General features: G+C 44.1%; 1 protein-coding gene and 1 pseudogene across 1 annotated transcript; both read left to right on the forward strand.

Annotated features, from left to right (window-relative positions):
* Nucleotides 1–380: 380 nt before the first annotated feature.
* On the forward strand, nt 381–1,179 carry LOC147977711 (F-box/kelch-repeat protein At3g61590-like; annotated as a pseudogene).
* A 9,876-nt stretch (nt 1,180–11,055) lies between these two features.
* Nucleotides 11,056–12,814, forward strand: LOC147977712 (uncharacterized). The gene is made up of 2 exons (XM_087516423.1): nt 11,056–12,208; nt 12,762–12,814. Exons 1-2 carry the CDS (start codon nt 11,056–11,058, stop codon nt 12,812–12,814), a joined length of 1,206 nt encoding a protein of 401 aa, XP_087372549.1.
* Nucleotides 12,815–13,143: the final 329 nt, after the last annotated feature.

Raw genomic sequence — 13,143 nt, forward strand, 5'->3', positions numbered from 1 at the left:
GTCCCCACACAGTGGTTCTGAATTTCAATCGAACAGGGCGGGTCTCCGATCGAGCAAATATAGTATATAGCTCGCGATGTTCCGACGTACTCCCTTCGTTTCAAAATAGATGACTCAACTTTGTAAAGTATACGTATATACTACTCCCCTGCAAATTTAGTTTCCGAGTATAAGTAGAGGAAGGAAGCTACGAGTAGGAGTCTACCACGTTCAAGTTAGTTTCCGACACGGCAAAAAAAAAAGTTTGTTTCCGACTCTGCAACAAGATATCAAATCCCTTGAAAAGAAAAAAACAAAAGATCAAATCGACCTAGACAAAGAAAAGAAAGGACACCAAGGATCGGCCCCCCAAAGAAACCCACTCTTGCGAGGGCGCCGACATGACCCGCCACCGCCGCGGCCCCTCCGTGCTGGCCGTGCTGGAAGACGATGATCTCCTTTGGGAGATACTCCTCCACCTCCCGCCGCAGCCGTCCTCCCTCCCGCGTGCCTCCACGGTCTGTAAACGGTGGCGGCGCCTCACCACCGATCGCAGGTTCCTCTGCCGGTTCTACATGCACCACCGAAAGCCGCCCCTCCTTGGCTACTTCGAGTACCGCGAAGGCATCGTGTTCACTCCGGTTCTGGACCCTCCTGAGTCCTGACCGTATCCCTCCAACGAGCTTCGACCTTGTACGATATGACGGCCATCACGACGATGATGACAGCCTGCTCCGCTTCCCCATTGAGAACATTCTGCTCGGGTGCCGTCACGGCCTTGTCCTTGTTGGGGACTATTTGTGGAGAAGATTCGTTGTGTGTGACCCCATAACCAGCGAGCAGTGCCCCGTGGCCGCCCCTTTCGAGTTCCGTGGTGAGTGCTTCAACGGGGCGGTGCTCTGTGTCGACCGCGATAAGGGCCACGTGCACGACGCATGCCATTCGAGCCCCTCCCCCTTTAAGGTAGTCTTGGTGTCCATGTACAGAGAATACACAGATAATTATGGACAACCCATCGCCCGCGTTTACTCCTCGGAGACTAACACATGGAGGGGTCTCATCTCTACCGAGGCTTCACATAATAAGTGTTCTCATATTGGTCCTAGCACCCTTGTTGGCAATGTCCTTTATACTGGTCTTTACATAATTGGGGAGACAACATACTTGAGTTTGATTTGGACACACAGAACCTTAGCGTGATCAAGGTGTTAGAAATATACTTTAGACATGACATGAATAGGATCTTGAACCTAGTATTAGACCACCTAAAACAGATTAACAGAGAGGAGTTCTTGCGATTTCTTACTGAGTACCGAGAGAAACTTGCTGCCTGCTTGTGCACCCCTTGTGTAGCCCATGGCTCCACGTCTCCACCTTAATTAGCGTCTCCAACAGCGAGGAGATTGCTGGAGAAGAAAGGCAGCAGATGGGTAACGCAGCAGCTGGTTGGTGTAGACGTACAGGGTGCCGCCGGCACTGCTCTGGAGGTGGCCGGCGGTGGTAGACGACTTTCGAGTCCGTTTGCCCTTCTTTAGGATCGGTGGTTAGAGAGTTTCTTACTACCGTGTAAAAAATCCACACTTCCCACAATAAGGGGCTCTCTCTTTATATACCAAGGGCTAGGGAACCGGGACCGAAACCAGAAGTTGTTATTTCGTGCCTCCGATCATAGCACAGATGAAGGGAACTAACTCCCCTTTTTTCTCTCGGCCAGTTTTGACCTGAGATCAAAATTCCAACATTCTCCCCCTTGATCGTAAGGTCAAAAAACATCATAAGCCCACTCTTAATAGAAATAACATACCAAAGTAATGTGTTACAATGACCAATGAGATATCACTGAACCTCAGTACCCATAGTACATCATTCTATCTCGAGATGGAAACATAATACTTTATGGGAGTTGGTTTATATGATGGTCCTAATTTCCAGGATCAAAAGGCTTTATGAACCCATGCCGGCAAGATATCATCATAAAATGGGTGGTAAGCCTTTAGTAAGCGATACCCCAAAACTATATAAATCAAACACCATAGGTTTGATCCTGGACTCTATCTTTCACAACGGAGACATTATGTCAATGGTTTTGGCAATAATTGACTTGTTGTTACTCGCATAGAGAACTGCGTGCTCATAATCGCAGTAAGTGGCTTAGAGATGCTGTCTACCACTCTTAACTCGGGAATAAAACTTCTTGACATACAACCTGCCCAATAGCCTATTGGCATGCCACATAAGTAAGTGCATTATTTCTAATGACATCAGTGTCATTATAGAGCTTTTCCACGATATAGCTCCATGTGCGAGAGTGAGGATGTAACATAGCGTGGAAACTTTAAGATCCACACATCTCGCAGAAACAATGTTTGAATATGCCAGGATATTGAAGTTATTAGACCTTATTAGTGAGCATGTAAACTTTATTCTCTTGCATATCTGCAAGACATTTCTCGGCTTTTCTAGTGGTCCATTTCTGGACTTACTTGTATATTTGTCAATTATCCCGATCACAAAACAAGGGCATGTTCATACTTGAATACACATATTGCTTCTGACAACTGAAGCATAAGGAACCGACATTATCTGATAGTTCATAATGGTCCCTTGGACACTAAAATGTCCATCTTTATTGCCGTTGACTTTAGTAGCAGGTGCGATAAGAGTACTACCACATAATATTTTTCTTTCGTACTCTATCGATGTATGTCATCACAATAAAACTTATACCCCTTTTGGACCTACATCTTGGCGAAACTCGATACAAACAAAGTATAGGGCATGACCAAGATTCTTTATGTCATAAATAGAAGGTAGAAAATGCTTGGACCGCCAAAAATATTCCATCTTCTCAAGGTAGTATACTTACTCCCCCTGGTTTTATGGTATGAGTGTCCCGACGCTCTTCTTATTTCATAATTGAATTTCTTGGGGCAACATACCTTGTGTTAACTTCACCTATTTGACAAAACCTTACGCTTAAGTCATACATACATTCTTAACTTAGCTAACACAAGAGTATGTTATAATAATAACACAAGCGTCAAAACAACTCATTGAGGAAACTCTATTGAGTTCCATACATCATTAGAGCTCATTATCACACAAGCCTCTAAAATGATCATTCACACACATTATGAATCACAAGGAAATTGTTAAGTCTCAACATTGAGTATTGCAATATGTAGTTCTTCTCAACTTACCTGATGCGTATGAACAAAGATCTACTGGAGTTATCCTTAAGATTCATGTTCATACGCTCCAGTTCCCTGATGATCACTTTATTTGAAAAATGGAAAACATATCCAATATCTTGATAATAATCATTTAAGTTCTAAACCACAACACCGTTGGGCTGAAGATGGAAAAGAACCTAATGAATTGTGACAAATGATTATAAATGACGATAGTCAAAAATATAACCACGAGCCATGTGATACTGACAAACTTGCCATTTGAGTGAAGTGCGACATACGATTATAAATGACGTTGGTCATATATATAATCAACATGTTACATCATGATGGTCGCTAGACTAGCAAGGTTCACTTTAGCATTCATGTGTGCTTCATAATGCTCATAAGGGATTAAGTACACATTAACCTAATAAAAGGAGTAATTTTTATCCATTCTTTTAAATAAGACTTGTTGCGTCTTAATTAGATAATTGACATTAGTATATGATTTTCATACATTATCCAACCAAGACTTCTCGTTGGTTCTATCTTTAATTGGAGAATTAACATACATATTTTGATCTAAGTAGGAGAAGTGAACGTGATATCTCATATTAAACGAGACTTCCATTCTCCCCCTCGAAATGTGGTCTAAAACCACAATTTCGATGAGGTCTCATTATTTACACTTCTCTTACATCTTTAATTGTAACATAACACATAATCTTTACAAATGATCCATTCAGACGAAAAACATAACTTGTCTCACCCTAGGGCGAAACTAACATTACATAATTGGAGTTGACATAATAACACGGAAAATCATGTCATCTATTCGAGAAACTAGAAATATGTTTCTCCAGTAACTGGGAGCAAGAACAAACATCATCAATTAGATGAAGAATTAAGTATCTCCAAATCCTAGTGGAATAAATCCAATACTTTTCACTTTAAACCCCATTGCATTAGTAATGTGCATGATAGCACATGCATTTTGAGACCACTCCTAATGCCCGCCTTAACATCATGATTTACATCCTTTAGCATTAGCGGCATAGACGTTGAGAGATTCCTTAGATGAGAAAATGATCTCCACTCTCCACGTGGGAAAGTCATCAACATAAGGTTGTCTATTGAAAAATCAAAGTTTTGCATCATTATCATTGTTCATTGCTGGAAAAAAGGAGGTAACTATATGAACATCATAATAAAACATCATGCAAATTAATTAACCATGCAATGATATGAATTAAAAAACGTACTTAATTGTCATTCTAATCCGTATCACCGTTGGGCAGAAAACGGAAAAATAACCTTATTTCTTCATACATGACACATGAAAAATAATCAACGTTGGTCAGTATATTGTCATGTGCCATTAGGACATTCCCTCATCAAATCTCTAATCAAAATTTCTCGTTAGTTCCATTTTGACTAGAGAAACATAAATCACATAATGACCAGCAATAAACATTGTCTAAATTAATAACCATCATTAACATAAAGCAACAACATAGTGCAATCCATTGTGTCATAGGACACAAGGATTCATAACAAGTTGTAGACATCATGAACATACAATTATTGACACTTGATGGACAATAAAGTAACATTAAACATAACTGTCAAAATTATAATTAAAATTCTCAATGACATAAATGAAAATGACATTGGAATTAACGCAAAAGTATAAATGTCATTGTGAGAGATTAAATATTAAAATTGACATTCAGAGTGAAAAAGACATTAACACTATTGTCAGGGTATCATAAGATTTTCCAAATTATAAAATTTGGACATACATAAGGATTCACCAAATAATATATAGTATTTGGTAAATTATAACGGTCAAATAAATGGCAGCATGTACTTTGGATAGATTTCTTAATAATGTCATATAATGAATATGATACTTCATATCACATAAAAAACTTTAAACAAAACTTCTTTGTTTAGAAATCAACCATAATTTTATCAACACCATTTTGGCCCATCATGCTTATTTTCAATATTGCATATTTTAATTATACAATAGAAAATGAACCGGCATAATCTTTAGTATTTGCCAACGAGCACACTAGCCCAACATTATAAATGCATAGTGTAGCGCGGAAAACCACACCACACGACCATTAACATTTTTCGTGAGGTGGCCTTAGGCCATTAGTACCAATCAGACCATTATGAAATGTCATAAGGGTGCATCAATATAGATTTCCAAATAAAATATCCAGAAAATTTACAGTGAATCATGGGAAATTGCTCACAATACACATCATTTTATGCCACTACAATTCCATCACTAAAATGGCACAAAAAGTGACAATTACCCAAAAAACATAAACGATATCACATGACCATCACATTAAAAAAATACACATAAAATTTCCTACTAGGAAACTTAAACGTGATTTTTAACATACCTTCATTCAAGTAAAACATTTTTTTGGTGCATAAACATGACAATAACATTACTAAAAAATGCACCAACAAAGAAAAATGCCTAAAGCATATAATTCGGCCCATAATAACCCACGGTTTCCCACTAATAAAACTATATCATTGTTAACATTATTTCACATGATTTGGGGCATATAAATTTTCTCACTCAGAAAATTAGAACATTATAGCGTGACTTTCTGGCTGCTTTCATTTTATAACAATGCAAAAAAACATTTTGAGGATAAGCATAATTGAAAAATGCACTGAATAAAAGGAAAATGCACATAACGTCAATTTCGACCCATACTGCTCATTAAAAGTTCGGGCCAGCAGAGAAAATCAGTAAAAGAACGTTTTTTTTTGTTAAAACAGTTTGGGCTGTAGCCCACTGGCACATTTGGCCCGTTAAGCGCCCGTGGCCGCCCTGAGCCCCGCATCGATCTCGACCGTCCGGTTCAATCGACGGGCCAGATTAGCCCGAGGCGGAACAAAAAACGGCAATGGGTCAAACCCTAGCCTCATTTCCCCTCTCTCTCTCGCCGATTTCCACGGCTCCCACAGGAAAAACTATCCCCGCGGTGACCACAGGCATGCCGGCCATGGCGGTGCAGCAGCTCCGTTCGTCGGAGCAGCGTGCCTGGCCTCAAGGCCACGCGCTCCTTTGCCGAAAGGCGCTCGCCGTGTCTAGCACATGGCGAGATTGTGAGCCAATCCCCGCCAGCGATGCGCACAACGCGCTGGACGGCGAGGCGGGGAGGCGCGCGCCGACGGCCGCGACATCAGGAGGCAACGGCAACGTGCGTGGCGACTGCCATGCAGCGTGCGTCCATAAGGGAGGCGCCGACGGGTGCTTTTGTGCGTCGTCTCGAGGGACGGCGGTGTCCCGCCCATGGCGTACTCGCACGGCGGCGGCCGTGCGGACCCGCAGGCCGGCATCATCAACATAAGGCCCAGCCCCTCTTTCCTTTAATTTCTTTCGTCGGGGCTGGGGATTTGCGGATTCCTCCTCTATGGTTTGGATTTGGTGATTTTGGAGAACAAAATTTGGGGGTTTTCATTATTTTGCCAAATCACCTCCTTCTAATTGCTAAAACCTGGGATTGTAACGTGCTAATTGTATCATGAACTTGATGCGGAAGCTTTGCTCAATTAATCTGAGAGAATAGATTGAACCTTCTGTCTAATTAGCATTAACCCATAGCAATTAGGCCTTGACCAAAACCAATTAACCTGAACATATATCATTGACTTAACAGAGGGCATTAATCTATAGGCATTAACCATCGATCTTAATCTGAAATCATTATGACTTAACCATGATAAACAGAAAATCAGCAGGGATCGGAACCTGGCTCTGATACCATTGTTAGAAATATACTTTAGACATGACACGAATAGGATCTTGAGCCTAGTATTAGACCACCTAAAACAGATTAACAGAGAGGAGTTCTTGCGATTTCTTACCGAGTACCGAGAGAAACTTGCTGCCTGCTTGTGCACCCCTTGTGTAGCCCAAGGCTCCACGTCTCCACCTTAATTAGCGTCTCCAACAGCGAGGAGATTGCTGGAGAAGAAAGGCAGCAGATGGGTAACACAGCAGCTGGTTGGTGTAGACGTACAGGGTGCCGCCGCCACTACTCTGGAGGTGGCCAGCGGTGGTAGACGGCCTTCGAGTCCCTTTGCCCTTCTTTAGGATTGGCGGTTAGAGAGTTTCTTACTATCGTGTAAAAAATCCACACTTCCCACAATAAGGGGCTCTCTCTTTATATACCAAGGGCTAGGGAACCGGGACCGAAACCAGAAGTTGTTATTTCATGCCTCCAATCATAGCACAGATGAAGGGAACTAACTCCCCTTTTTTTCTCTCGGTCAGTTTTGACCTGAGATCAAAATTCCAACACAAGGGGCCTCCTGGTATGTATGCTTCTAACAACTTATAAATCATCCAGGCAGAGGATGGCACCGTTGGTCTCGCCGTGTTGTCTTACTATACCCTTCAATTGTGGCAGAGGAAGGTCAATCATCAGGGAATTGCCAAATGGTTGTCACACAAGACCGTTGCATTGGGTAACCTTCTTAGCATCCCTCCTCGAACTGGGAGAAACAAGGAATGGCTTGGATTAGTGGGTATGATGAGGATACCAATGTAATCTTTTTAGGTATGAGCAGTGGTGTCTATATGGTTCAACTCAAGTCAATGCAAACCAAGAAACTAAATGTGACCCATTCTCCAAATTATTGTTACCCATTCATGCGTTTCTTCCCACCAGGTTATTTGCAGATTAATGATTTTGTAATGTTAAACTGATCATCAGTTTGTACTTTGTAGTCTGTACACAGGTGCTTCTGTTAGATATTATCTTTATCTGTATTGGGTTACTTGCAAGTTAATACTTTTGTGCTCTCAAGAGGAAGAAAGGGATGGTGCAGTTTTTTGTGCTCTCAAGAGGAAGAAAGGCATCAGTGTGGTTTGCAGCGTTAAAAAGATGTTATCTGAAGAAACTTAGTGAATGCATATATGCCTTGGTCTAGTTATGTTTCTAATGTAGCAAGATGCTTTTGAATACCCTAGTATTAATGCAAGTTGGTTTTTTATCTATTGCTCATGTATGCGCTTGCGCTTGGGAGCTCATATCTTTCTGGCCATGACAATTTCCGCCCCAAGTATCGCCAAAAGGTGTGTATGTTCTGAGTGTGCTCCTCAGCTTTGGTTTGAAAAGCATGCCATCTCTGTCAGATGTAATGTGGTCATCTTCCACGCGTGCTCCGTTTTGCTTTTTCATTTGCCCTGAGATGATTAGCAGGAAATTAATGGGATAACTGCTGCACAGTACCTGACGAGGGAGAGAAAGAATGTTATTTGGTCTGAACTAACTGTATTCCAGGAAGTTGCTCTAGATTTTCCAAAAAGCATCAAATGCTGGATCGGAAAAATTCCACATGTTTATTGTTGCAGAGGAAGAGAACTGTGGCCTGCATAACTTTTCCCTTGTGTGGTTTTGCTTTTGGTGTTTACTCGACTAAAACAATAATGCTGCAGAAATCTGGTCGCGAGCAACATGTTATTTGTAGTGGTTTATATGAGCCACTACCGGAATCGCACCCTATGCCGACGGCCAGGGCCGTCGGCATAGCCCTGAATGGCCGTCGGGACAGGCCTATGCCGACGGCCCCCGTCGGCATAGGGCCGTCGGCAACATATCCGTCGGCATAGCCAGGAAGGCCGTCGGCATAGGACCTATCCCGATGGTGTCCGTACATCTATGCCGACGGCCCTGGCCGTCGGCAACGTTATCGCCTAACGGCGGCCGCCATCAAGTGTTGACCAACGCGTGCTCGACACGTGGCAAACTAAGCCGACGGCTAGGCCGTCGGCATAGACGTCGGCATAGTTTTAAACTAAGCCGACGGCTAGGCTGTCGGCATAGACGTGCCACGTGGCGAGCAGGCGTCACCCCTGGGGTGGGTCTATGCCGACGGCCTAGCTATCGGGTTAGTTTGAAACTATGTCGACGGCTAGACCGTCGGCATAGACCTGCCACATGGCAGCCACTGGGAGCTCCTGGAGCAGGCCTATGCCGACGGCCTAGCCATCGGCTTAGTTTGAAACTATGCCGACAGCTAGGCCGTCGGCATAGACCTGCCACGTGGCAGCCACCAGGAGCTCACGGCAGCTCTATGCCGACGGCCTAGCCGTCAGCATAGTTTCTGTCTGTTTTTTTTTCTTTTTTCTGTTTTGTTTCAGCTCAATTCATTTGAATATATACAGCATCACACAACAAATATATGCATCACATAACAGCTGGCCCAGCAGCATCACACAACAAATTCATCATCACACATCATAAGAAGCATCGCAAAGCATAAACATATAAGTATCATCACCACCAAGCATATAAGAATCTCACAAACAACAATAAGAAACATCACAAGCATATAAGTATCATCACCACCAACACAGTCCCGGCACAACCCACCCCAAGATTCCCTCTGCGTCGACCCGACGTGGCCGTTTCCCCCCTCCGGGGCACAGCGGCATCGACGCCCGTGAGGGGGGAGGGGCCACACCCCGGAGCCGCGTGCCTGCGCCTTCCACCACGTTTCCACAACCGTAGGAGGGCCCAGCGCAACACCTGGCGGCATTGCTACCCCCCACAGGTACCCGGCCCGTCCCGTCTAACCTCTCCGTGACACGACGGAAGAAGGCCCGTGTGGGGGGCAATCGATATATGTTTTCTGTACATTTAAGTTAATGAAATTAGTATTGAAAAAAAATAAAAAAAAGAGAAAATACAAAAAATATAAAAATATTATTAGAAATCTACGCTTACGGCAAAAACCATGGGCCAGGCCTATGCCGACGGCCTAGCCGTCGGCATAGAAATGCCACCCCACGGGACCGACGAACGACGCGGATCGATGACGTGGCGGCGCGGCGGATCGATGACGTCGGCGTAGCTATGCCGACGGCCACCGTTAGCCCGTCGGCGTAGCGTGACGCCGTCAAACTGCCGTCGCCGCCCGGGTAGACGGGCCCACGCGATATGCCGACGGCCTGCTCTATGCCGACGGCCCCCGTCGGTATATTCGGAGAAACGCCGACGGCTTATCTATGCCGACGGCCCCCGTCGGCATAGATGGTTATACGCCGACGGCCTTTCTACGCCGACGGCTTTTATTGGGCCGTCGGGGTATGCCCATATGCCGACGGGGGCCGTCGGCATAGATATGGCCGTCGGCAAAACAAGTTTTTCTGGTAGTGAGCCACAGTACTTGTCCTTCTCACGGAAACTAAGATATTTCCTGCTGATGAAAACATATGGGATTGGACGGCAGCGAGTCCACAATCGTACTCAAAACCGCAAGAACATATACTGTCCACTAGTTTGGTCCATATATATATGCGCCACTGGACTGTGCAGGCCTACAACACATGAAAACTGACTGAATTTCCAGAGATACCGGACAGTACATAGCTTATCAGTACGCCATGACTTTGACTGAAATCCCAACTCAATTACAATAACCACTGGACTGTTGTCGAGTTCTTGCCAAGAGGCGACGATTCCACAAATTGTTGTGAGCTTAAGGTGGCGATTCTCTGGTGAGCTGCGGCTGGGCTCCGATTGGGTGGGTCCCCACACAGTGGTTCTGAATTTCCTAACCATCTTTGCTTGAGATGCAGAGTTACCACTGAATTAAACCGTCATTTTTCATCATCCATCTAATGCTTGTTCCTCGATGCAATCGCGATGTAAGGAAGCTACGAGTAGGAGTCTACCTACCACGTTCAAGTTAGTTTTCGAAAGCAACAAGAGATATTTTTTTTAAACCAGATTGCAACAAGAGATCAAATCCAGTACACAAAGAAAAGAAGGACACGAGGGATCCGGCCCCAAAAGAAACCCACCCTTACGTTTGCCCCAAGCGTCTTCGATCGGCCGAGAGTGAGGGCGCCGGCATGACCCGCCACCGCCGCAGCCGCTCCATGCTAGCCGTGCTGGAAGACGACGATCTCCTCTGGGAGATACTCCTCCGCCTCCCGTCGAAGCCGTCCTCCCTCCTGCGTGCCTCCGTCGTTTGTAAGCGGTGGCGGCGCCTCGCCGCTGATCCCAGGTTCCTCCGCCAGTTCTATCAGCATCATCGGAAGCCGCCCCTCCTTGGCTTCTTCGAGTACCGCGAAGGCATCGTCTTCACTCCAGTCCTGGACCCTCCCGACCGTATCCATCCCGTGCGCTTCGACCTTGTACGATATGGCGGCCACCACGACGATGACAGCGTGCTCCGCTTCCCCATTGAGAACTATGTGCTCGGGTGCCGCCACGGCCTTGTTCTCATTGGAGACCATTTGTGGAGAGAGGTCATTGTGTGTGACCCCATCACCGGCAAGCAGTGCCCCGTGGCCGTCCCTTTGGAGTTACAGAGGGAGTGGTTCAACGGGGCGGTGCTCTGCACTGCCCGCGATCAGGGCCACGTACATGGCGCCTGCCATTTGAGCCCCTTTAAGGTGGTTTTGGTGTCCATGTACAGAGAATACAGATCTATTTATGGGTCACCCATCGCCCGTGTTTATTCCTCGGAGACTAACACATGGAGCAGTCTCATCTCTACAGAGGCTTCACATAATAAGTGTTTTTATTTTGGTCCTAGCACCCTTGTTGGTAATGTCATTTACTGGCCTTCACACAATTGGGGAGACAAGATACTTGAGTTTGATTTGGACACGCAGAACCTTACCGTGATAAAGGGGCCTCCTGGTGTGAATTATTCCGACAATTTCCAGATCATCCAGGCAGAAGATGGCGCCGTTGGTATTGCCGTGTTGTCTTACAATACCCTTCAACTATGGCAGCGAACGGTTAATTATCGAGGTGATGCCATATGGTTGTCGTGCAAGATTGTTCCATTGCGTAACCTTATTAACATCCCTCCTCGAACTGGGAGAAAGAGGGAATGTATTCGATTGGTGGGGTATGATGAGGCTACCGATGTAATCTTTTTAGGTACCCACGACAGTGTCTATATGGTTCAACGCAAGTCAATGCAAACCAGGAAACTAAATGTGACCCATTCTGCATATCGCTGTTATCCTTTCACGAGTTTCTACCCACCAGGTGACTTCTCATCTTTGGTCATTATATCTTAGGAAGTAACCATATCTTGTTATGTTTTCCACACGATTGCTCGCATACGGTAATTGTGACTTAAATGTTACACATACAGCTTGAACATAGTAAGCAATTTCCTGCGATAGAACTTAGTTAGCAATTGCACCTTTGCTAGATGGACAAATTTATAGCTGTACTATTTTGATATTTGTTATATTTCAAATTGTTTGTCTTCTTTATTTGAAGATACCAAATCAAATATCAAACTTTGTTGGCATCATTGGTCATGTTTGTTGGCAAGCTAAATTCTCCACTAAGAGGTAGCTAAGTGTATTGCATGTATGAATATTCCTTGCATTACAACAGATGTGTTCTTTTATCTACTGCTAGTATCAAGAGTGACTTATAACACATCTGCAGAAATAAGATGCATAAGTGAATTGTTTTGCCCAAGTTATATTTGTCAGCTCATCTTTCTAATTGTATCATATTGTCTTCTCTTATCCATTTTTCTTTCATGTGGAGCTGTTGTTGATTGTTGGAGTTCTTATGCTTCTAGGCACAACTATTTCTGGTGGAACTAATGAAGCAGAAATATTGCACAAGATGTAGGGTGATTGTCTAGTTTGATGTGCTGAAACAGGCTAACGGGTAAGAAGATCCCATGAATATAATTTTTGAGATTTGGACAATGATGATTTTCTCCTGATATGTGGTGGATAGTTTGGGTAGCATGCACCCTCAAACTACTGTATATTCGGCTCTAGAGATTCGCACATGCTAGTTACATAAAGAAACAATTAAAATGGTGGACACGCTTAGTAATAAAAACTCATGCTGGATCATAAATGATATGCAGATGATCCACATGTTGAAATGCACAAAGTTCTACCTACGTTTTGTTGTTTCACAATCTATAAGCTGAAAGCAATATATTAGTG

Source organism: Triticum urartu, chromosome 3A (genome assembly GCF_056163025.1).
Source record: "Triticum urartu cultivar PI428250 chromosome 3A, HENAU_Tu73, whole genome shotgun sequence".
In the NCBI taxonomy this organism is placed as follows: domain Eukaryota; kingdom Viridiplantae; phylum Streptophyta; class Magnoliopsida; order Poales; family Poaceae; genus Triticum; species Triticum urartu.